At 39.5% G+C, this 25,018-nt stretch overlaps 1 protein-coding gene across 2 annotated transcripts in view; it reads left to right on the forward strand.

Annotated features, from left to right (window-relative positions):
* Window positions 1-1,281: 1,281 nt before the first annotated feature.
* piwil2 (piwi-like RNA-mediated gene silencing 2) overlaps window positions 1,282-25,018 on the forward strand; it is a 38,453-nt gene continuing 14,716 nt past the window's right edge. The window contains exons 1-19 of one of the 2 annotated variants that reach the window (XM_084946559.1): window positions 1,282-1,366; window positions 10,629-11,075; window positions 11,165-11,270; window positions 11,457-11,571; window positions 13,073-13,248; window positions 13,587-13,677; window positions 14,018-14,128; window positions 14,859-14,976; window positions 15,104-15,228; window positions 15,413-15,493; window positions 15,582-15,695; window positions 15,944-16,132; window positions 16,325-16,409; window positions 17,637-17,729; window positions 18,160-18,300; window positions 18,635-18,748; window positions 19,522-19,710; window positions 22,480-22,581; window positions 22,724-22,840. In XM_084946559.1, coding sequence (XP_084802685.1) covers window positions 10,653-11,075; window positions 11,165-11,270; window positions 11,457-11,571; window positions 13,073-13,248; window positions 13,587-13,677; window positions 14,018-14,128; window positions 14,859-14,976; window positions 15,104-15,228; window positions 15,413-15,493; window positions 15,582-15,695; window positions 15,944-16,132; window positions 16,325-16,409; window positions 17,637-17,729; window positions 18,160-18,300; window positions 18,635-18,748; window positions 19,522-19,710; window positions 22,480-22,581; window positions 22,724-22,840 — 2,490 coding nt within the window. In that variant the 5' untranslated portion in view covers window positions 1,282-1,366; window positions 10,629-10,652. The remainder of the gene's footprint in view (window positions 1,367-10,628; window positions 11,076-11,164; window positions 11,271-11,456; window positions 11,572-13,072; window positions 13,249-13,586; window positions 13,678-14,017; window positions 14,129-14,858; window positions 14,977-15,103; window positions 15,229-15,412; window positions 15,494-15,581; window positions 15,696-15,943; window positions 16,133-16,324; window positions 16,410-17,636; window positions 17,730-18,159; window positions 18,301-18,634; window positions 18,749-19,521; window positions 19,711-22,479; window positions 22,582-22,723; window positions 22,841-25,018) is intronic. The other variant, XM_084946560.1, reaches the window with a different exon arrangement.

A 25,018-nucleotide genomic window follows, 5' to 3' on the forward strand; every position in this document is an offset into this window, starting at 1 on the left:
CTGACTTTGGAAAGATGTCTGCCTCTCAGTGTCCCCTTCTGGATACTAGAGATTAGATGAGATGAGATGAAACGAAATGAGATGAAAGCTTAACTTGCTCATTGCATCACATTAACGGCATTGTTTCTCTAATTCAACTTAGGTGAGGTATGCAGACAGTAACCACTAGGGGGGGGGGGAGACTAATTGTCTGCATGATGTCGCCTTTCAATAAAAGATCGACAGGATCTGTCTGTGAAGGTTCTCAGTCATCCAGGTCATCGTAGTCAAAGGAGCTTGTTAAGAAAAGATTTAAACCCAGTGGGGGTATCCCCCCCAAAGGGGGTCCTTTTGTCCCTCTTTGGGGGGGATACCCCCACTGGGTTTAAATCTGGGACGCTCTGCCATTTGACCTTAGAACTGAAGAAGCTTCTCGAATGAGAGGTGAAACGTCTTCAAGCAACTTAGGCTACGTTCACACTGCAGGCGAAAGCGCATCAAATCCGATTTTTTTGACCCTATGCGACCCATATCCGATCATGGTATGACAATGTGAACGACACAAATCCGATATTTTCAAATCCGATCTGGGTCACTTTCGTATGTGGTACTGAATCCGATACATATCCGATGTTTCAGAAAGCGACTGCTGTTTGAACGGTCAAGTCGCATTAAATCCTTCTTTTACGTCACTGACACAAGACAGACGCCAATTATCAGCGCCCGATAAGACATCGCGAACGCTTCCTGGCCATCTGGTGAAAACTGCTGGGAAGACAACGTTGGAGAAACGTTAACATTTTATTTGTACTGCATAATCTGCAGATTCTGACAGAAATCTGCAACTATCCTTTGAAGCACCACTCCTCTCTAAAACAGCAATAAGGATAATTATTAGGTTATCTACATTATTATGTAAAAAACAAAATAACTTAAAGCAAAAATTGGGAAACGTGAAATCCGAAGTCTTTAAATTAAGGGCCATCAGTCAAACAATATTGTTTGCTCTGGGTCTAAACAGAGCGCGTTGTGTGTGACATCTTCTTTTGCGCATGCGGGCCGCTTTGAGCGTTCACACTAGAGCGCGTTTGCTGTCGCATTTTATTTGTAGTGTGAACGAGCAGACAAAAAAATCGGATTTGATCAAAAAATCGGAATTGAGCATTAAGACCTGCAGTGTGAACGTAGCCTTAAAGAAGTCCAGACGCTTTTCTTTACAAGCTCCTTTGATCGACAGGATCAATAAACCAATACCCTGCCCCGGACAGCACTGACTATCCAATCAGGATGCTGCAGGGCGGACACCATTTGTCACTTGTTGGATTCCGTCGGACGGTTAATTAGACTGATACCTGAGGGAGGACAGAAGTATTTTCGTCAATTAAATGTAAGTTTTCCTGCTGTAAATCTAAGAGCTAACACCATATTTCCGTTTATTACGAAACTGAAATACAGCGGGGGGTTTCTGGGATAATTTTTTTAATCTTATTTAGTTTGTAGTGGTTGACAGCTGTGCACTTGTTTTAAACACGTGTTTAAGCTAGCTAGCAGTTTTTGATTTTGCTAGCTAGCAGCTGTTAGTTTTTTTTTTTACAATAATATTGTTGGAGCGCGTAGGAAAATGTTTATATTATGACTCTTTAAAAAACAATTATACGGTTCAAGCCACTGGCAGCTAAATTCGGTAGCAAATGAGTAGGCAGATGATATAATATAAGCGCCTGTGCTGCTTTAAAAAGCTAGCGAGTGAAATGAGGCGCCATTATTTTTGGCTCGATAAAAGTAGCACACACCCAAAATAAATTATATTAAAGTGTTGTTACAAGTTGTCAGTTGAACACGGTCAGCGTTGTCTTTATCCGTAAAGACGATGTTCACGGCCAGAACAAGTACACAAATATCGCGCGCCTATAGTTTCTGTTAGTGTGGGGATTTCTAAATAAATCTATGGTGGACAATTGGTGTTAAAACTAACTCTATTTGCAACAGCCTTGCACCTTGAAAAGCGTATGAAGTACAGTATTGTATGAAGGTGTTTGTGCCATTAAGAATTCTTTATCACTGAAATCTAGTGGTGTGCGGATCGATATTGAAATATCGAGTCTTCCGATCCCAGTAATTTATGTTCTAGAATCATTCTCATATTAAAATATCGATATTTTAGTACTTTGGGTTAAATTTGTAGTTTTTCATTAACAGGAACGCAGTGGAAAGAAACTATATCATTCGGATCGTCTAAATTGGAAGAAACTGCTTCCTCTTACGCCTTCCATAGTCATATGCGAAATACGGCTGTTGGCCTGGCCAGTGTTGCCAACTCCTCAGTAAGGAAAATCGCTATTGGCTATGCTAAAAGTCTCTAGAAGTCTCTAAACGACGTCATCGCCTAATTTGCATAATTGGTCATGCTAATATCATTGAAACCCACGTTGTAGGAGAGAAAAAAAGAAGAGACATAAAGTGAGTAAAAAAAACCCCGTCCTAAATGCATTTAGAATTTATTTAGAATTACAAATTAAAAATTTTTTTTAGCAATTATTGTTTTTGTTTTTTTTATGTCACAATTCCAACCTTATTCCTTTATCTGCGCTTGGACCGGCAAAAGTGACCCGTAATAGGCACTCTGGTGAAGTTACTTTGTGTGTGTGTGTTTAAGTAGTTTTAAACCTTGTGATCCACTAAACAACATAACAGTAAAAGAAGAACTGATTGCGTTACAGTCAGTGCGGGAGCAGAGGCTTCACTCATACGCGATTCATTTGCAGTTTGGACGCATAGGTGGGAACATCTCCTGCCCTGATAGCAGCTGGGGGAGGACTATCCTCTGCCCGTGAGCGCTTTGGCACGGGTGAGGTGCCCACAGCAGCACCCGCTGCTTGTTGAGAAGAGAGATACGCGCTTTCACGTCAAAAAGTTGTCATAAATAAGTCTCCAATAACACCAGAAAAAGTCACCAGATTTGTCACTAGTCGTTTTTTAGAATAAAAGTTGCTAAGGGGCTCTGAAAACTCGCTAAATATAGTGACAAAGCCACTAAGTTTGCAACACTGCACCTGGCGTGCGCACTCACAACAATGGCTGAGCGTAAACAGAGTCATGCCTGGACATATTTTACCTCCACAAACAGCCAAGACGCGGTTTGCGATACATGTGGCAAGACAGTGAGGTGTTGTGGCAACACCACTAACCTCGTCAAACACCTCAGAGTAAATCATATCTAGGGATGGGTATTGTTTAGGTTTTATCTGATACCAGTGCCAAACCAGTACTTTTGAAACGGTGCCGGTGCTCGAACCGGTGCTCGAACCGGTGCTTAAAGAATGGAGAACACAAACTTTGTCCAAAAAGCTCTCATGTTTAACTGTTTTCCAATTTTTCTTTGGGCATTTTAGCCTTTTTGGCCAAGGTGAAGGGAGTATCTGCCATCAAACAAGAAGACAGCCGCATGTATCCACGACGGTGTTTGCTAGTTCACCTTACATGCATTAATGTAATAACGTGGTTAGCCTACTCAACATAAATTAAACACGAACAACATTAAGCTACTCAGCAGAGAAGAACAGCTGCTGCTGCTAACATCATCCGTCATCATTTCTGCTACACTGGCAGGGTTAGGGGCCAGGACTCTCCTCTTCGGGTTCTTGGGGGATGTTGCTAACTCCGGGTCCGATAACAGCCACCACACCCGCAGTAGGTACGGTGCATTTCTCGGCTTTAAAAAAACCCCGCAATGCGTCGCCGGGTGTTTCATCAGATTCGAGGTGTTACCTCCTTTGCACAGTATCATCTTAAAGCACTTGTTGCAGGCTGCTGAGTTTGCGTCTTTTGCTGTGAAGCACAGCCAAATTTTGACTGCTTCGCCTTGGGCATTTTTAATCTGTAGCGCCTCTGCTCTAAAAGAACGTACGTACCTGGGCCCGCCTACTATCCTTGGAAACGTAAAATGATTGGCTAGAATCTGAAGTGTATCACATCTCAGGAAAAAAAAAAAGCACCGAAATGTGCGCTGCTTTTCGGTCTGGTTACTACCGTTTATGTCAGAACCGGTGCCGGATACCGGTACCCATCCCTAATCATATCACAGAATATGATGAGCTTATGTTGAGGCGAACTGAAGAGGAGGAGAGGACAGGGACAGGTGCTGCTAGGGCGAGACAGACGTCTCTCACGGAGTCCTTTAGTGCTGCAGGCAGGCAAGGTGTTCAAACAGCGCACAACTTCAGGTTTTTTATTTCTATATGATTATTCTGCATCATTAAGCAATAAGAACAAGTAGTCTGATGTCCTGTAATCATTGTGAAGCTATATTATTATTACAATTACATAATGCAATTCTATATTGTATTATGAAATACAATGAAACATTAAGTTTTTGAGTATCGGTATCGCATCAGTATCGTCGATACCACCCTGGATTTTACTTGGTATCGGATTGGAAAGGAAATCAGTGGTATCGCACATCACTACTGAAATCCTTCTGCAGTACGGGTGGCGGGAAATCCGATAGATCATTGTATTTTCTATGGCGACACCAATTACCTATTTTTCATAAAATAAATTAAAATACTTTGAACAAGAGTGCTGCAAGGTTCCCTGACTCTCAGAGAGATTGCCGAAGGTTTCCAAATAATTGTCAGTGTGAAGAGTCTCTAAGAGGACGCTGCTTAACTGCCTGTATATTGTATTTTGAGCAGGTTTGCTAACTGCAAATGTAACAGTTAAATGTAAATTTCAGGGTTTGTACGGGTGCTTGAAATCCTTGAAAATTCTTGCATTTTAATATTGTCTTTTCAAGGTTTGAAAAGTGCTTGAATTTCAGATGTGGTGCTTAAAAGTGCTTGAAAGTGTAACTGTATTTCATTCACCACAAATAGCTATCTGATTGAATAGTTTTCTTATCAGATAGAGAAATAAAATGAGTCGCAAAATGTAAAAGTAAAAATTTCCCTGCCTGGGCTGCCTTGCGCCTGTTTCAACGTGTGACCCCGCCCCTCCCTCGGCCAGTCGGTGATGAGTGCGCTAACATACCTGTAGGTTGCTGTTTAAATGAGTGTTTGATGGAAAACGGCAGTCGCATGATAGGTGAGTCCTAGCAAATAATTTTCCAGTACATGTACGTTACACATGCTATTTTTTTTAAAATTATGATTATTATTTTGCTATCAAACTCGCTGAGTGTGATGCAGTATGGCAGCGCTATTATGGAATATGCTGTGAACTTAGCTAACATTGCTTAGCAGTGATATGAGTTAATTTACTCAAGTGAAAGCTTTAAACATTAGCCGATACATAACTAGCTAACTAGCTTTCTGGTTAACCCTCTGGGGTCGACGGACCCAGAGTCTCCATTTCAACTTGGGCCGAACGTGCGGACTTCAAACTATATACCAGTTTTTAAACTGTGTTGATAGGCCACGTAAAACCGATGTTTTGTTTTCTGAATAAAACAGTGGCGTTTACTCCGGGAAGAAACGGTAAAAACTGTGTTTTCTAAGGAGAACGCTAGCAAACACGCTTTGCTTGTGAGTGAAAAAAGAAAAAACACTCCTTCCCTATTGGTGGAAAAATTTACCATGTCGACCAATCAAATGATATGGCAACATGTGGCATTTGGTTGTTTGGGAAGAGGGGGAAGTTTTAGGAGTGAGCGGTGAGAGTGAGCGAAAGAGAGAGAGTGTTTTGAGACGTGAGAGTAGGGCTGGGCGATATGGCCTAAAATTCATATCGCGATATAATTGCGGTAACGATATATATCACGATATATTCTTTTCTTCTGTATAACGTATTTTCCACACTATGAGGCACACTTAAAATCCTTTAATTTTCTCAAAAATCGAGAGTGTGCCTTATGTATGAATTCTGGTTGTGCTTACTGACCTCGAACTGATTTTGGCATGCAGAAATCTGTTAAAAAATGTTTTAGTACAACTTTGGTAAGCCGCACTGCTTGATGGATTGTCAGAGCATTACGGCTGCTGTAGTGAGGAGCTTCGCGGAGTAATCTGGGTCCAAAACTCCGTCCCTTTCAGGTCCCAAAGTCAAACGAACACTGAGAGTTAAAAACAGTCTAAATTCTTTAATCTTTAATAAAATCATCAGCGTTGCTGCTTTATCAGGTGTAACAATTAAGTTTAACATCCAGGCATCCATGAAAACAGAAGTTATTAAATTTAATGGAGTTAGAAGTTAGCAGGAAGTTAGCTCGCTAGTTTACACCTAAACATGACATAGCATGTTCTGACTGAGAGATTTTTGAAACTAATTAAAACGTACAGCTCTGCTATCACTTCCAACATAAATGAAGACAGAAAACTAAACAGCAGTGGCGTTTGCAGGGTTACTGAAGTTGGACTACCTGGTATATAATGTTGTGCTACATGATTGCTAGCAACACAGCTATGTTAGCATAACATTAGCACAGTGAAGCTGGAGGATGAACGCCAACTTTTTTCCACTCGATATAAGTTAACGTGAGGGATTCTGGTGGTCAGGGACAAATGCAATCGCATAGCAGGATGCTATACACGGGGCAAACTTCAGTTAGGAGAACAACTGAGATTATTCATCCACAATACAAGGTTAGTTATTAATATACTGCAACAACATGGGAATAGAGCAGCTGCGAGAGAATTCAACATTAATGAATCAATGTTACCGAAGTGGAGGAAGCGCAGTTTTTGGCTTTCCCCATATTTCAAAAGTGCTTCATCTCTTTGCTATGACTGTTGGCATAATTTGCAGATGATAATGGTTGTAGCCACTGCGATGCTTTCGACCAAAACAGGCGGCGCTTGATGACATCATCAACATGCGCTATCGCGATAGAGCGGTATAGTCAAAGGGCCTTTCTCAATCTGCGTACTTGCTTTCTCGTGTACTCGTGATACGTCATCAGTCGGAGACCAAGTACTGTTCCAATTCGAAGTACGCATCAAGCCGAGAACGCGAAAAAGTCCCGGCTGTGTTCTCGCGCCGCCCGTTTTATCGAGCATGCATCGGTGGTGACTTGTGTGGACTTGGTACAGCTAAATATCCCAGAATGCATTTCGTCCAAAACTCAAACGCGGCAATGGCGGACGAGCGGGGCTAAAAACCTTTAAATATTACTCTTTCTGGGTCACAAAATAAACTTTTAAGTTCTTTTCAAGCGAGAATGTAGCTGTGTAAACTTCAAATATCTGCTCGATTTATCAAGATATCATATATTTCCAAACGGGCTCCGACGTTTTCGGAGACGTCTGTGACCCGCCAGTTCCATAGCAGACAGCGAGGTCGAGGATTATTACAGCCGGCGAGAACAGCGGACTCCCGGCACATCGTTAAATATGATATATAAGTCACTTAGATCACTTCTAAATGTTAATGTTTGGTTTATTTCAGTGTTTTATTTGTTCCTGAGTAAACCGGTTTGGCTGTGATTAAAGTTAAGCTTCATAACATATTACTCACAGTTAAATTAAGAGGGGACGGCAGTAAAAACTCCGGACCTGTGACATCATCAAGTACGCTGGTGTTCCAATTGTACAAATTGCAAGTCCGTGCTCGCGTTCTCGGCGAGTCCGTACTCCCGTACTTGAGAATTGAGAAAGCGCCATTATCTCTATTGTTGGCCAAATTTATATAGTTTCTATCGTATATCGTTTATATCGCCCACCCCTACGTGAGAGCTTTGTGACGTTTACCGTGTTTGGAGTCTCAAGTTAGTGTGTTGTCTTGTGTAGTTAATGTGTAGTGTAGTCGTTGTTTTGTTTTGTGTGTCAGTTCTACTAGTGAATGTCACAGTTGCTGCAAAAAAGCCACCAAAGGCAGATTGCAGTGTAAACGCTGTCTCCACATGGAAAACGGGAGTGGCACACCTGCTGTCAGACCTGCAGGATTTATCCTTGTGCTGTTCTCATCTGTGTTATAGTGACACAAACTATTTTTTGGAGTTGCATAAATAATTTGTGTGTCTTCTTATTTGATGCAGAACACCTGATTGTTCTGTAAATAGTTTAAAATGGTTATATAAAAAACGTCTGAGCCTTGGCTGCGTTTTTAGGTAAATAGTACCAAATAACTTTGTTGTTTGCAAAACTTGTGCATATTTTTAAAAAAATGTACAATTTCTATTTGCATTTCAAGTTATGAAAATGATTCGTTAAACATGCTTGTGGTTTTTACAGTCAAAATATCACTTTCTACTCATATTTTAAATTTTGTCTGAATTTGGATAATTGTGCTGATACAGTTTGTCAAAATGAGAAAATAACAGATTGGCAAGATAAACAGTTTTTAAAGGTGAAATATAGAGGCCAAATCAAAAGTAGTCAAAAATGGCCAATTGTACCCTGGACCCCAGAGGGTTAGAGGCTAAAAGCAAAGTTGTCACCAAGTACTGTTTATATTTGTGTGTATTGCTGCAGCTTTTTTGAGCATTAACTTGGTGCCTTTGGGTGAAATAATGGTAATATGAGGGACCGATCCATATGGTCACAAAGAATAGCCACTTGTTTCTGTGCTACCAAAGTTCCCCGGCTTTCATTCAAAATGTGTTTATCGTCAGCACCTACACATTAAACTACATAAACATTATAAATGTCTTCAAGCTCCCACTGAGTCCTGTGGGGCATAATCAGCCACTGAGACAGTACACACATTTATATGTGCATTTATATATGAATATTTCATATTTTAAGGCTGCCTGTTTATTTAAGGGAGATGAACAAAATACATTGGAATTTTACATAATAATATCACAGATGATAAATTAAATAGATTTTAAGTAGATGCTTGTGCATCCTTAACCCTTTAAGACCTACCATAGAACCAAGTCCACCAGAGCTTATATTATATTTTTACATGTTGTAGTGCCGTTTTTGGGAGCATTTCAAGTTGATATACATCAATACAACCATTATAGCCCAAATTTTAATAATATGTCTGCATTAAGTGCATAGTAATTACATAAATTGCAAAAAAGTGCAATAAACTACAAAAAAAAAATTAAAATCGTTTTTGTTTTTTTAACATATATTTCTAGTTAGAGAAATTTAAGAGGCTTATCCCTCAAAACTGTAAATACAAAAAAGTTGCACAAAATAGTTTCCCACCACAGGAAATTTATTTTGAGTGTCTTCATAGTTTTATTTTTGAAATACACCAATTTTTATATACTGCAGGAAAAACGAAAATAAATATTATAGTGCAAATTTGCAAAAAAACCCCCCAAAAAACAGCATATGCATCAAAATAAACTATTTCCAGCAGTGCAATATGAGTCCTAAGCATCCCAGAAATGACAGAGAAAGTCATAAAGTCAAACATAACTTTTAAAAACACCAGTATAGGCTCATAAGGCCCTGATAGTAAAAAACTACATTTCTGCAAAATGACGTCACTTCCAGTTTTGGGCAGGTCATGGCGGACATGCGATAGTTCGCGCTGATGGACGTAGGAAGTGTTACAAACAGCTGATCGGATTGCCAAAGCGTGTTTCTGGAATATTATGTTTTTGTTGCTGCAAGTACTTTTTATGCAGTTTTTGCAAATCTATATGTGGAAGGAAACTGTGACTTAGGACAAGCTGATGGCATAAGATGTAACTACAACTCCTCTGGTTTCATATGCAAAAAAAATTATTGCGCTAGCTTACGTGGTTGCAGTTCTACCGGGATTTAAAAATAGTTACACAAAACGGAGCGTGTCCGCTCCGACCGGCTTTAAAGGGTTAAAGTCTTATATGTTGAATTGAACTATGTGATCTGTTCAAAGCCTCCCAGTCAGTGCTGTTCTCCATGCCTGTCTGACTGTACATGATGTTATTAGCACAAACACTTTAAAGGTGATCATTAAGGACTTCAGCAATAATACAGACAGCAATGTAGTTAGCAAAAAACAGTTATTTTTATTGGGAATTAACTTAAAAAAAAACAAACAAACATCTGCCTCCTATTTTTTGTTTCAACGGGGGGGGGTCAACAGGAGAAGAATATCTCTAACAAGTTGATTTGTTCACATTTTCACATCTTAATTTTTAAGTGAAATGTGCATTTTGAGTTTATACACTATATATATAAGGCGACAGTTTCCTTTTGCAGTATTTTTGTGTGGTGCGTTTTTCTATGTCTTAACAAAAGGGGAACAAAGGTGTTTAAGTTCACCTAGGATGATTTGTTTTAATTTTCACATGGTCTTACTGAGGTGATACGAATTGAAACATGCATTCTTTTTGGGGGTGCGGGGGTGGGGATGTGCTGGAAAAGCTTGAAAAGGGACCTTGAAAGTGCTTAAAAAGTGCTTGAATTTGACCCTGAAAAAGGTGGCTGAACCCTGAAATTTCTGTGTATACAGATAGTAACAGATATGTGATTTTCAACAGTTGTCACAGTTCATTGCTGTATTGTCAAAAATGGATTGCATGTTATTGCCAACTTGACCCCATTCAGTCGTAGTCTGATAGAAGACTGATAACAGGGACGGTATTAATTTGCATAATAATCTAATTTTGCACCGGAAGAAAAAACCCTCCTTTGAATTAAACAGACATCACAAAGTTTAACTGAAATACTTTTTCAGCATTCAGGAAAGTTGAAGTGTATTTGAACCTGGCCATGCATTTCCTGTGCTAAAAACTTTATTATTTGTTTTTTTTCCTCTGCTGTTAACAGCTGATATTGGTAAAAGTTGATCAGATGGATCCAGGCAAGCCTCCTGATCTCACTGAGAAGATGGGTGCCCATTGGCTGGGACGAGGAAGAGGATTACAGCTTGGGGAGTCTGCTGTAGGACGTGGTAGAGGGCTGTTGCTCTCTACAGAAGAACCTGCTGTAGGACGAGGCAGGGCTTTCCCTACTTTCAGTGATAACTCACTGGGACTAAGTGGAGCTGTCCCCATTACTGAACCTGTGGTAGGAAGAGGTAGAGCACTGTTGGCGCAACAGGATATAGTAGTTGGCCGAGCCAGAGGGCTGCTCGTCCCAGCAGTTGAATCAAAGGTAGGAGTGGCGAGAAGTGCAGGTGTACTTAGACTGGAGCCACAGGAAGGACCCACACCTCCAAGTGAAACAATGATGCCAGCTCTAATGGGAGAAAGCCCTACTTTGACAAAAGAAGAGGTGCGAACCAGAAAATGCAATAAATTATGTTTTCATTTTAATGGTGAAATTGCCACACAGAGTTGCACAGGTTTGCTTTCTTCTGACAGATTGGCAAGCCACCACATGTTAAAGGACCAACACTGGTCTCAATGTTTAGAGGAATGGGCATTGAACCATCAGCGACTTCACTGGGAAGAGGAGCAGCACCACTGGGTCTGTATTTATTCTGAGAAATCCAGAGATACTGAAAACAAACAGTCTCTGTGCCCCTAAGCACAACACATTGTGTGCTCATCTGCTCAAAGCTTTGTAAGCCACAGAGTGGCGTGATGTTGGTTCATTTTGGTGTTTATGTATATGAAGAAGAATCATATGGATTCATGTTACATTTCGTTGCAGGTAGGGGAGCAGCTGGGGATGTGGGAGAGGTGAAACTGCGAGATGCCCCACCAGGTGTCATCAGCACACCACAGAGTATCGGCCCATCTGGAGAAATGATGGGCAGAGGCAGCAGGTAAGCAGCACAGGAGTGACACTGTGTTGTGTTTCGACTAACAGGATTTGTGACATATTTTCATTCAGCCTGATGTAGTTTATGAAACCTGCAGTAGACTAAATGAGAGCCTACTTTGTCCGTGCTGCTGCAGTTTCTGTGCTCGCTGCTGAATGCTGCTCGCTTGAATCAACTGACTTTTGACTGCTTGAAGAGGGGTCCTAATGTGATTGGTCACTTTTGATGGACAGTTTCGTTTACTTAAATCGAGTTACACTGAGGCAGCAACATAAGCACTGTTTTTAAACCATATTTGTAAATTAATTTTGCAGAGTTAATTATCAGCAGTTGCTGTTTCCTGTGTAGCAGTGGAAATACTGACAGCTGTCACTAAATAACCTTACTGATGAAGAAATCTTTAAAACCAGAGCGTTCTGAAGCATCTTCACTGATGTCCCATATTGTTGTACAATATTCCATACCATTAATAAAAAATTAAAAACAAAAAACTAACTCATGAGAATCAGGAAGGGAAGTGTACATTTATAACCAAAATACAGACGTTTAAATCTGCCAATAAAAAGTTGCTTAGTCTGCAGCAAACATGTAACTGCACATACCCTCCTTTTAAAGCTATAATCATATTTAGCAGAATTAGATTTATATGAAATATAAGTTAACTAATAACTTATTAAGTTAACTAATAAATTGTGGTGTGATTTAGCTACAGTGAATTAGTAGCTTTAATGACTTTGTGAAGCGTACACTTCAATAACTCATCAGTTCTATAGAGTTTGAAATATACCTTAATGGATAACATTTGTACTTTTATGTCAGTAAAAGTTCATTTTTACAGAATGTATATGTACAGTAGTATTATTACTTCTATATATGTATAGGATTTAGGATGGGTACTTCTTCCACAACTGTAAAAAGCTGATAATCAGATTTGATCAAAGCATTTGTTCACTGAAACAGTAACAATTTTTTTTTACTAATAATGAAAGATCGAAGTACCTCCCAGAAACATCTCTTTAATAATGTTCTTGCTTTATGAACACTATTAAATCCTTCGTCAAAAGTCAGTTGATTGGAGCAGGTAGGATTCAGCTGTGAGCACAGAGTGTGAAACTGCAGCAATGCCTGCAAATCAGACTCTCACGCGTGTGTGGCTGCTGAGTTTTACACACGCAGGTTGTAGAATTTGCACGCAGGGAATTTAATTCCACATGTAGCAATGAATATCTGCAGGCAGGAAATTAAATTATTTGCTGGATTAGGTTTTTTGTCGCACCTAACTTTTGACAATTAAAAACAAATCCATATATAAAACCTAACGGCCATGAAGTTAAATCATTGTACAGGTTAAGCACAAAGTACATGTTCTAACCTTTATGAAGGTATGACTTGATCCAGGTTGGGATGGAAAAAGTAGTGCCAGTGCCAAATTACACTTACTTACTTTATCTGCATTGAACAACCATTATATGACTTTTCCTTCTGTGGATTTTGCCTTTTTCAGTTTCCTTGGCCGAGGTTTGTCCCCTCAGAAAATGGTGGGCCTCGGAAGAGCAGCTATGCCTCAGCTTGGAGTTGGCAGAGGCCGTGCTTTGCTTCCTTCATTTCCTGCAGGTCAAGACGTGTTTGTTTCTCCAGTGTCTGAGCCGCAAACAGAATACTCTCAGCCCTCTCTGACGGGTAATTATATAAAATTATTTTAAAGGGATTGAAAACTGAGAGTTTACCACCTTAATTTGTTTTTAATCCTCTTTTTAAAAGAAAAAACAAGAAGCATGACGGGGATTCCTGTGCAGGAATTCTAGACTTTAGATTTGGAAACTGTCTGAAAACTTGAGACTGGAGAAGATTGTGATTTTGAAAGGGAAAGAAAGGTGTAGGAACCCCAAGTAAACTATTATGTGCATCTTCTTTTGCATGTGTCTAATACAATCTTAATTGTGTTTTTTATTTTAATTTGATTAATTTGTGGGGGGAAAACATGCATTTTGGGTAATGACATGCATAATACTGTAAAGGAACTGTGTCCCCTGTGCACACCGTTCAAGAAGCCACAGACCTTTCCACTGGTCCAGCTGCAAAGACGGGGCTGACAATGGAGGCAGTTCGGTGAGTGTGCTTTTCTCTATTTCCTTTACCTTAGCGAGTCCTAACAAACCAACATGAGGTGTGTTGTGGTTTGGAGGCTTTTAACGGTCAGAGCGAGTGTTCTGGTGTTAGCTGTTCATTCTAAAACATCATTACCTCTGACTTATCCATGTCTTCTGACATTCTCATTGTCTCTTATGAGCACATAATGGTGTATTTTATTAAGGGTCATCTAGTGGTATTGGTTCCATATTGATCAAATCTAACATTTTGCAAGACAGTCAGTCGGGTCAGTAACTGATCATTTGTTTTACTTGTCATAAACTGATCTTTTTGTCCATGTATGTTCTCCACTCGTCAGTGAGCCACTGAATAAGGCTGGAACCAAAGGAGCTCCTATAAATATTGGGTCAAACCACATCCAAATTCAATGCAAGAATGAAGCGGTGTATCAGTACCATGTTACATTTACGTAAGTATCATATAACATTCAAGACCACTTGTTGCATACAAGGAAACAAAGTTTATGTCTAAAAACTGTAGGAAATGTTGGAAAGCTTTAATCATAGTTTCAGGTAATACAGGGACTGGTTCTAATACAATGTAGGCACTGGTAGCTGGGTCACTGCCTACACAGACAGGCAGTAGACAGTTTTTCACAATAAATACTCTGTTTTGTTCACCATAAAGATGGTTTACCTGCATACAAATCTGCCTCACACATACAGTAGAATTAAAATTACAGGAGCAAAAGATCTTAAATACTTGATTTTCAGTATATTGTTATTCTTGACATACAAAAAGTGCATTGTTTCCAGCTCAACATCCAGCCTAACATTCCCGTCTGAACAAACTAACTGAAAATTACACTAAAGTGATATTTGGACTAATTCTCTGTCTATGATCCTTTACAGATTTTAGTCTACTTTCGGCTCTTATTAGTCCGTTGATTATAAGTGAGCAATTAATGAAACCCAGAGAGCTCCTGTTACCAACACTATTTCCCATGTCTATAAAATTATGCAGGTATTTTGGGAAAATCTTAATGTTTACTAGGATTTAACATTTTGCCAGACAATGAAAATGTAGAATCAGCTTAAATTACACTGAAGAACCACAGAGAAACTTGAAATTTGTTCATTCAGTATCGTTACTCGTGTTAATATCTAATCTGTATTTTGTGATGTGAATTTCTTACCCAGTCCTAATGTCGAATCAGTGGCGATGCGTTTTGGCATGATGAAAGACCACCGTCCAACCACAGGTGAAGTTGTGGCATTTGACGGATCGATACTGTACCTTCCTGTTAAACTGAAAGACGTGAGTATCACAGTTGTTACAGTCACCATGCTAAATTTAAAACTTAATACGCTCTTTTTAAAATAAATATATATATATATACATATATATATATATATATATATATATATATACTATTTTTGCACAGGTGGTTGTTCTCAAGAGTTTGAGACGGACCGATAATCAGGAAATACAAATCAAAATTCAAATGACGAAGATTTTACCACCGAGCTCAGATTTGTGCATTCCCTTCTACAATGTGGTGCTCAGGAGGTATTTCTTATGTCAGAGACACATTATATCCTTTCTATTTTACACAATAAGCCCGACTGCTGTCAAGAGTTCTTTGTTCATTTAGTCCTAAACAGCAATGATTGTTTTCCACCTTGTGCCTTCTCCGTTATAAAGGAAGTTTAAATTACAGGATATGACACAGTGTTCCTCTCGTTTTTTCAAGGGTGATGAAAATCATTGGACTAAAGCTGGTAGGCAGAAACCATTATGATCCAGAAAGCGCAGTCATTCTTGGAAAACACCGGTAAGTCGTGAGATTTGTTGTAGCATCAAAGGATACCTGCTAAAATCAGGCAGCGCAGTTTCATTCACTAGTCTACCGGTTTTTCTAGACTCCAGGTTTGGCCAGGCTACTCAACTGGTATCAAGCACACAGATGGAGGCCTGTACCTGTGTATTGATGTCTCTCACAAAGTCTTGCGGAATGACTCTGTGCTGGATGTCATGTGAGTTTACACAACAAAAAGCATCAGCATACAAATATGCTCGAGCTGCTGCAGATAGATTTATGTCTGTGACTGTATCTCCAGCCACAGATGATTTTGCAACATTTCTAATGGCCTTTAGTGATTATCGAGCATTATTAACTTTGACCAAGCTTTCCCTGTTAGGCTTGAGCAGAACAGTCTAATAAAGGCTCCGTTCCATAGTGTGAAAAAAGAAAAACATGTGCTTGTGTTGGGCTGTCTGCCAGGAACACGTTGTACCAACAGAGCAAGGAAAACTTTCAAGATGAATGCACCAAAGAACTCGTCGGCAGCATTGTCATCACCCGCTACAACAACCGCACCTACCGCATTGATGCCATTGAGTGGAACAAATCACCCAGAGACACCTTCACTTTGATGGATGGCACTGTAACTACCTTTGTGGACTATTACAGGTTAGACTGCTTTTTTCTGCGCAACAAAACTACAGCAAACTGTTTTTGTGTGTGTTTGTGTAGTGAAATATCAGCAGTTCGGTCTTCATACCAACCCAACAATGAAAAGATCAGTTGGATCTGTTTTTTTTTTGTTTTCTCCAATGCTCATGTGATTGCATTACATGTTTGTTTGTTTTTGTTGTTTAACAGCAAAAACTATGGCATTACAATCAAAGAGATGGACCAGCCTTTACTCCTGCATCGGCCAAAGGAGAGGTCCAGACAAGGCGGGAAGGTAAAAACCTATGTTTTTAAAAAAGTTTTATTCAACAGTTCAGTGCAACAACACAATTTGTGTCTCCGGGAGATATTGTTAAAGTCAGTACTAAATATGGAATGAAGATTTCCACATGCCTAATGCTAGTATTAATAAAAGCTCAAGACACACAGACAGATTTTTATGCAGGCTCGATGAAGTAGATCAGTCATCTGACATGTTTTTCTAAGAATGCCATTTCACATTCATGTTCACGTTCATTTAATTTATGTTTGTCCAAATAGTTACCAGAGGGTTAGTAGGGTTGGGTGATTGGATAAATATATTGACTATCGATTAGGGCTGCTCAATTAATCGAATTTTAATCACGATTACTATCTGGGCTTTCAACGATCATTAAAAATGACTGAGCCGATTATTAGCCCCTCCCTCGTGCTTGACTCTCGCGCTGCTCCGTGTGGCAAATCGAGCGCACCTCTCTGCATTTCGAACACGTGTCACAACAATTAAGAGCAGCGGTCTCCAACCTTTTTTGCGCCACGGACCGGTTTATGCCCGACAATATTTTCATGGACCGGCCTTTAAGGTGTTGCGGATAAATACAACAAAATAAAACTAGTACCGGTACCGAAAAAAAGAAAATTTATTCATAACACACGTGAAAAGACCCAGGAAAACCGAGTAAATGATAAAAACGATAACAAAATAACGCTGAAAACCGATAAAAACCCTGAAAACTATACATTTCACACCTGAGCCTCAACTCTCGCGGCCCGGTACCAAACGACTCACGGACCGGTACCGGTCCGAGGCCCGGGGGTTGGGGACCGCTGATTAAGAGGACCCGAGGGAAGCTCGGAAAGCTAAGCAGAAGTTATTTGGAGAGGAGAGTGACTGCCGTTGGTTGAAAAGAGAGGTAAAAAAAACTTCAGTGGTGTGGAAACATTATGGGTTCGCGGAGTCAGACGTGGATCAAGTAGACATAGTGTGTAAACTTTGCTACAGTGTCGTAGCTGCACCACAGAGCAACACTGCAAAGTTCACTAAACATAGATGTTTACATTTTTCATTTATTTTTTATATTGCAAACATTTGCAATATAACCCATCTGCGTGGGTTCCCTCCGGGTACTCCGGCTTCCTCCCACCCTCCAAAGACATGCAGTTTGTGGGGATAGGTTAATTGGATAATCCAAATTGCCAAGTTCAAAAGATTTTATAACAACTAATTGTTCATTTGTTGCAGCAAATCATCACTGGTGAGATCCTTTTAGTCCCAGAGCTTTCCTTCATGACAGGAATTCCTGAGAAAATGAGGAAGGACTTCAGAGCTATGAAAGTAAGCTTAATGTGTCAGTAAACTTTCCTTACTCTTAGGAGCTGCCTGTCTAATTTAATGTTAGTGTTAATACACACTGTGTATGTTGGTTGAAAACAGAACATATAGCACTTTAAAAATCAGTTGTCTTAAGAGTGTTCAATATTAAAATGTTCAAATTTTTCTAGTTTAAACTTCGAGTGTAAACACTTGATTTCTACACAGCAGAGAAAGAGCCTGACCATTGTAAACATTGACAACGACACGGTAGTGCAATGCTTTGCTAACATAACTGTCAGAACCAAGATGTTTTATGATTATTGTCAGTAATGGAAATTTCCAAGAAGAAATTCTGGTCTGAAAACCTTCATGAAAGTAATGGTAATGAATAAAATAACTTGTGGAAACCTGACTGCTCAAAGAGAATATTGCTCTTTTTAACATGTTCTAGGACTTGACAATGCACATTAACGTGAGTGGTGAGCAGCATACCCACTCAATAAAGCAACTTCTGAAGAACATCAACACCAATCCTGAAAGTCTGAATGAGCTTGGTGGTTGGGGACTGGAGGTTGGCACAGAAATCTTGATGGTAGGAATTTTGTCTCTTTAGAAAACTCCTTCATTCAAAGCAGTGATGCAGAGTGCCCGTGGGCTATTTTCTCCTCAAGAGTTGTCTGAGAAATGCACAGTTAAACCAGTGCCATGCTATAGCCTTTCAGTATGTCGGTACTAAATTCTGACTGACTTGAGGCCATGTTTCATTTCTTTGGTTAGTAAACATAATGCATACAAAAACAGTTCTTTTTGAAGTGGATGTAAGAGCTTGTCCTTTTGTTTTCCTTCCTTGTTTGCCCTTTTTCCTTGTGGACGTTTCTTTTTCTCTATTTTTCCCAATATAGTATGAATATTTTTCTCTTTTGCAGATCAAAGGTAGAACTCTTCCCTTTGAAACCATCTGCCTGCAGTCTTCATCCTTTGCCACTGGTGCTGATGTGTCTTGGTCCAGAGAGGTTGTGAGGGATGCTTCAATCAGCTCTGTAAGTGTTATGAATGCTTATCTGTAGAGCTCTATATAAATGTGCTGTTTCATATCCCAGATCTTGTCTGGTGGTTACCAGAGATGTGTTCAGTCAGCTAAACAATTAAACAACTGTAAACCATTATTGTTTAAGCATAATGACATGTAACTGTTTGGTCAAACATTGTTAGTTCTCCTCTCTGTGATGAAAATTTGGAAATACAAAAAAAAGAAGCTACATTCAGTTGGGAACTGAATTTGAAACATTGGCAATCATGAGTGAGTCATTTTGTTATCACTATGTTTTTAAAATATGACATGAAAATGTCCCTCAGAATGTAAACTAAAAAAAGACATTTTATCTGTAGTTCTGCCAGCTTGTTTTATGTGTGCTTGCTAAGAGTTGCGTACCCACATAATGTGATAAGGCTAAGGATGCCTTATAAACAATGCAATATTCTTTTTACAGTTAAACAGCGACAGTAGTTTGCTAAAGTTTATGAAGTCCTACTTCTGATTGTCCTTTGTCACTGAATGCACAACAGACAAGAGAAAGATGGGACTGTTTATACACAAACAGCTGATTGGGGGGAAATGGAGACGCTTGGGGAATAAGAAATCTAAAGAGACGAAACCTCAACAACTGAAAGTAGTTAAAGAACAAAACGGCATACACAGTTAATACACTGCTTCCTAAAGTGTCAGTGTGTGAACAAGTTACTTTACCATAATACAAATATGGCTGATTTACACCACTGGTTTCTTTCATTAAACAATCCATGTTACTCTTAGATTCCCTTGAAAACCTGGGCCGTCTTCTACCCTCGACGCTGTACAGCACAGGCTGAAGAGCTTGTTTCCACCTTTAACAAGGTGGCCACACCTATTGGGGTCCAGATGGGTCGACCCATTTGTGTGGAGCTGAGGGATGATCGGACCGAGACTTATGTCAAGACCATCCACTCGCACCTCACGAGTCAGGTATGATGTAGAAAATATTTAGTTTGACGAAATCTTCATAAATCTCATTTCACTGGTTTTTAGTTCACTACAGAAATATTCATTAGAAATATATGAATGCCATCACAGTAATGTGAAGATTATTTGAATGTATTTATTTAAAAAGGGACAGTGCAGTTTAACATAGTTCAAGTGCAAGACATGAAACTGATGTACCGCACAGGTTTATAGCTACTGCTAATTTTCAACAATTGTCCCTTGTTGGGCTTACAATCTAAATAGATACATTTTACAATAAAACATACGTTTTCATAAAACCAAATTACATCATAAATACAATTACAATTAATAGACAATAATTTAAAATAAAATTAAAATCATTAGTTAAAATGACTACAACTTTGATTTCCCTTTAACCACACTTTAACCTTCAATTTAAAGGATCTAATGTCTGTAATCAATTTGATATCGGTTGGGAGTGTGTTCCACAGATGGCAAGCCTTTATTTATATATATATATATATATATATTTATTAGGGGTGCAACGATACACAAAATTCACGGTTCGGTTCGGTTCGATACTTTGGTGTCACGGTTCGATATTTTTTCGATACAAAAAAATGTTCATGCTTTTTTAATTTGTCATTTATTAAAATTATAAATATATATTTTAACTCAAACGTACAGTTTTTAAATTTAATGTTGCTGAAACAACAAAGTAATAAAATAATAAATCTATCTGATTGAGGAATCACTCATCTTTGGAAAAGAGAGTTTATTACAGAGAAATGGCTCTTTCCAAAATAAAAGCTATACTATACGCTTCTTCTGGGCTATATTCTCAGCAGCATATTAAACATATCAGGTCCCCATAAGGAGAATCATGTGCTAACGGCTGTCTAAATGACTCGGGTAAAGTTTGTAGCCTGCGTGCTTGTTGTTTTTGTCTGCTTCCACTTGTCTTTGCACTAGGATGATGTCGGAGTAAATGTGCAGTCATATTTGTTGTGTTCCCACTAGTGCTGTCAGCGTTAATCTGAAATGACGTTAACGCCACAACACGGCAAATCTCCGTTAACGAGCTGCCGCGGATCGCCCCGTGCGTGGGGCTGGACGGCGTCAACACGTTAACGAGCTAACTGCACTAATGCAGTAGTTCCCACCCATGTAATTGAGCATTGCGTGGCGCATCCAACATACTGTTTTACTTTAGTCCATGACGCGCTTACCTTCAGGGTCATACTTCACATGAAGACCAAAATAGTTCCAAACGCCAGATCTGAATGAGGGTGGGGGAGGTTCAATTTGCCATGTTGCAAGGAGAGCTTAACTTCTGTCTCGCTAGCTTGCCCTGCGCTCAGTGAATCTGCGTTCGACTACTGCACCTAGGCTGCACTGTCGAGCGCAGATCCACTGAGCGCTCGACACAGACAGCATCGTCAGAAGGAAAGTTGATAAAAGAAATTAAAAATTTTGTATTGTTCGATACATATGCGTACCGAACCGAAAGCACTGTATCGAACGGTTCAATATCGATACGAGTATTGTTGCACCCCTAATATATATATACACACACACACACACACTAATCACATATACTAATGTTGGATATATTTTCATTTATAAACGTATCACATTTTGTCAATAAAATAACTGACAACCCCTTATAATTTATTCCAGTTCAAAGAAAAGGTTTGTGTATCCTTTGGCGTTACCAGAACTTGTGAAGTTATTACATATGATGGACAAATGGAGTGTAACAGACAAGCAATTGTACTTTTTGTGTCTTTATCAAATACGTCAAACACCAACTTTTTCTTGCCTAGTGCACACACTCACCAGCCACTTTGTGAAGTACCCCTGTTCAGCTGATTGCCTTATTAATTATTTACTTTAACAATCACATGGCAGCACCTGAGTCCATGGTCATTTCGATCATCTCTGCATACTTAAATGGCCTACTGAAGTTCAAACTGAGCACTAGAATGCGGAAGAAAGGTAACTTAAGGGACTTTGACCATGGTAAAGTTGTTGTTGTTGGCGCAAGACAGGCTTGTCTGAATATTTGAGAAACTGTTGATCTATCGGGATTTTCCCACACAACCGTCTCATGTGTTTATAGAGAATAGTCTGAAGGAGAGAAAATATCTGGTGAGCAGCAGTTCTCTGGGTGAATGCCATAGTAGAATTGTCTGACTGCTTCTAGCTGATAAAAATGCAGGAGTCACTTAAATAACCATTTGTTACAACCAAGCTGTGCAGAAGAGCATCTTTGAATGCACAACATTTTGAACTCTGTAGTAGATGGGCTGCATCAACCGAAGACCACATTGGGTCCCATTCCTGTCTGCTAAGAACTTGAGCTACAGTTTGCACAGGCTTACCAAAATTGGAAAACAGAAGATTGGAAAGATGTTGCCTGTTATCAGTTTCTGCTGCAACATTGAGATGGTAGGGTCCAAATTTGGCAAAAGCACAGCATCCCTCATGTCTGGTGTCAGCTGTTAATAGCGATGGTGGTGTAACAGTGTGGTGGATATTTTCTTTGCACAGTTTGGACTGCTTTCTAACTGAGAATCATTTCATTCCCATCCCTTAATGACCATCCTGCACCCATCTTTTGATGACTGCTTCCACCTTAAAACGTTCAAATTTATCAAAGAGAACAGTGCCTTGTCTGATGTATCTTTCCTGTATTTTTTACCTCTTTGTTATTACCAGTGAATGCTGAGATGTTTGGTGGATGTTGTTTAAGATCACTATACTCAAGCTTTTCACTTCTGTGTGCAGCCCAATTTGCAGCTTGTAGTTTGCATCATTTTTGGCAACAGAGATGATCTCTACAGTGCCATCAAGAAGCTGTGCTGTGTTAAAAATCCCATCCCATCCCAGGTTTGTGATGTTTGTGCTCTTCTTTCAGCATTAGAGGAAAGGAATGAAATGTTTACAACTTAACAAATGCATAAATAGTAATTTTGAAAATATTTTCTTCCAAAAAAGAAAGTATGTTTCACTCTCGCCTATTTGTCATTAGGCCATCAATGTCCGCACAATTTCCCAGCAGCAGAAGTTGAAGAGTGTGGCACAGAAGATACTTCTGCAGATGAACAGCAAGTTAGGAGGAGAGCTGTGGACTGTCAATGTTCCTCTGGTAAGTGTCATGACAAACAAGATGACAGCTGAACAGTTTAATATCAGAAGTGGAGTCATTTGGATTGTTAGAATATTTCCTCAGATCAATTAAAAAATTATTTATAACAGAGATATAGTCTTCATTTATTTTGGGGCTCCTTTACCATGAATCACTACATCAGCGTTGTGGTGTGGCTTGGAGGCGATCAGCTCACGGGCCTGCTGAGGTGTTATTGAGGCCCAGGTTACTTTGACAGTGGTTTTCAGCTCCTCTCTATTTCTGGATTGGGTGTTTCTCATCTTCTTCTTGACAATACCCTATAGATACTCTGTGAGGTTTCAGTCGTGTCAGCACAAAAGCGAGCCTTTTTAGCAGTGACCTCCTGTGGCCTAATCTCCTTGTACAGCATGTCAGTAACATCTGAATATCAATCAGGCTTTAGGAAAAATCACAGTACTATCACAGCTGCAGTGAGTGTAGTAAATGATATTACTGTTGCACTTGATAAGAAACAACACTGCATCCCTTTTTATTGATTTGTCAAAAGCATTTGACACTTTTTTTTTCTGTGCCATTAGACTCCTCCAGTCAGGACTCTCTGAGAGAGCAGTGGCATGGTTCTCAAATAGGGCTGGGTATCGTCACTGATTTCTAGAATCGATTCGATCCACGATTCGATTCAATTCGATTTGATTCTGGGAAATTTTGACAGTCAGATATATTATAATTCAGATCAGTACATTTACATATTTTTGTATCTATAAAAAGGAAGCTGACGCACGCAAGACTTTATCAAAGGTGTAAGCATCACAGCAGATGCCTTTGTGTCAAAGTAGCTGAAGATAAAACACAGAAAAACATGAAGGTGATTTTCCTGGCCTGGGATTTTATAAAAAATATTCTGCAGCACATCAAAAATGAAAGAAAACCATTAATCAACATATGAACGCTACCTCTGAAGTTACAGCGGTTTTATTAGAGACACGGCTAAGCGTTTTGCATTTTGCATAATTTTAAAAAGTTTAAATTTGTTCAGTATTGAACGGCAGAAATTAGGTTGTCTTTTCGGAAGTATGTAATAGGAAAAAAAAAACCAGCGGCCGACAGCGCTGTAAACAACGGTAGACTTATGCGTAACGAGCAAGCGAATAATGCAAAAAACAGATTTTTAGACGGGAAACTTCTTGAAGTACAGAGAGAGAGAGAGCTGTGCATGAAGTGTGATTTCATCCTGGTGGAAGCAAAACCGTAAAAGTCAGAGGGAATTCCTGACGATGTTTATGTGAAGCGTAGTTTGGATCTTCTTTTGCTGCTGGTTCGGTCAATATTGTTTGGAGAGAGATAAAACTAAGAGCTTTAGAATCGGCGCAAAAAGGGCATGAACACAAAGCGCGGACCTGCCGACAGATCAGAATCAGCGAGCTGTCAGCTTTCAGCCACGACCGTGCCGTCAGGTGAGAAAGGCGACATCTCACTGATTCTGATCCGTCGGCAGGTCCGAGCTTTGTGTTTACGTCTTTGTGCAGAATCCGTGTTCCTGCTCTCATTTAATGTCTTAGCTGTTTGGTGGTTGTTGAAAATTTGTGAGGTTTCACCTGAGATTCTGGCATTTCGGGCAAAATAAATTTATATTAAAAAATCGATTCATGATTTTAATGAATCGATTTCATGTTATCCAAGCCAGAATTGATTTTAATCGATAAATCGATTATAAAAACCCACCCCTATTCTCAAACTACCTCAGTAATCGGTCTCAGTGCATAAAATCCGACGGTCTATGTTCCGAATTTGTTACAGTGCACAACGGAGTGCCACAGGGCTCTGTATTAGGCCCCCTTCTATTTATCATTTACATAAACAATCTTGGTCTAAATGTGCCAGATGCAAACATGCACTTCTATGCTGATGACACAGTTATTTACAGCTGTGGTTCAACTCTTGTCCAAGCCATTGACTCCTTGCAGAAAGCCTTTTTTGCTGTCCAGCACTCATTACTTCAGCTTAAACTTGTTCTCAATGCAGACAAAACAAAGCTCATGTTGTTTTCTAAATATGGGCCCAAACAATCCCATCAGTAACCACTCTTGAAGGTAATAAAATCTAGTTGGTTTACACGTATAAATATCTGGGTATCTTGATTGATGACACGCTCACCTTCAAACCACATGTAGAGAATCTTGTGAAAAATCTGAAGTT

The sequence above is a fragment of the Perissodus microlepis genome, chromosome 12 (genome assembly GCF_051167445.1).
Source record: "Perissodus microlepis isolate ML-2025 ecotype Zambia chromosome 12, ASM5116744v1, whole genome shotgun sequence".
In the NCBI taxonomy this organism is placed as follows: Eukaryota; Metazoa; Chordata; class Actinopteri; order Cichliformes; family Cichlidae; genus Perissodus; species Perissodus microlepis.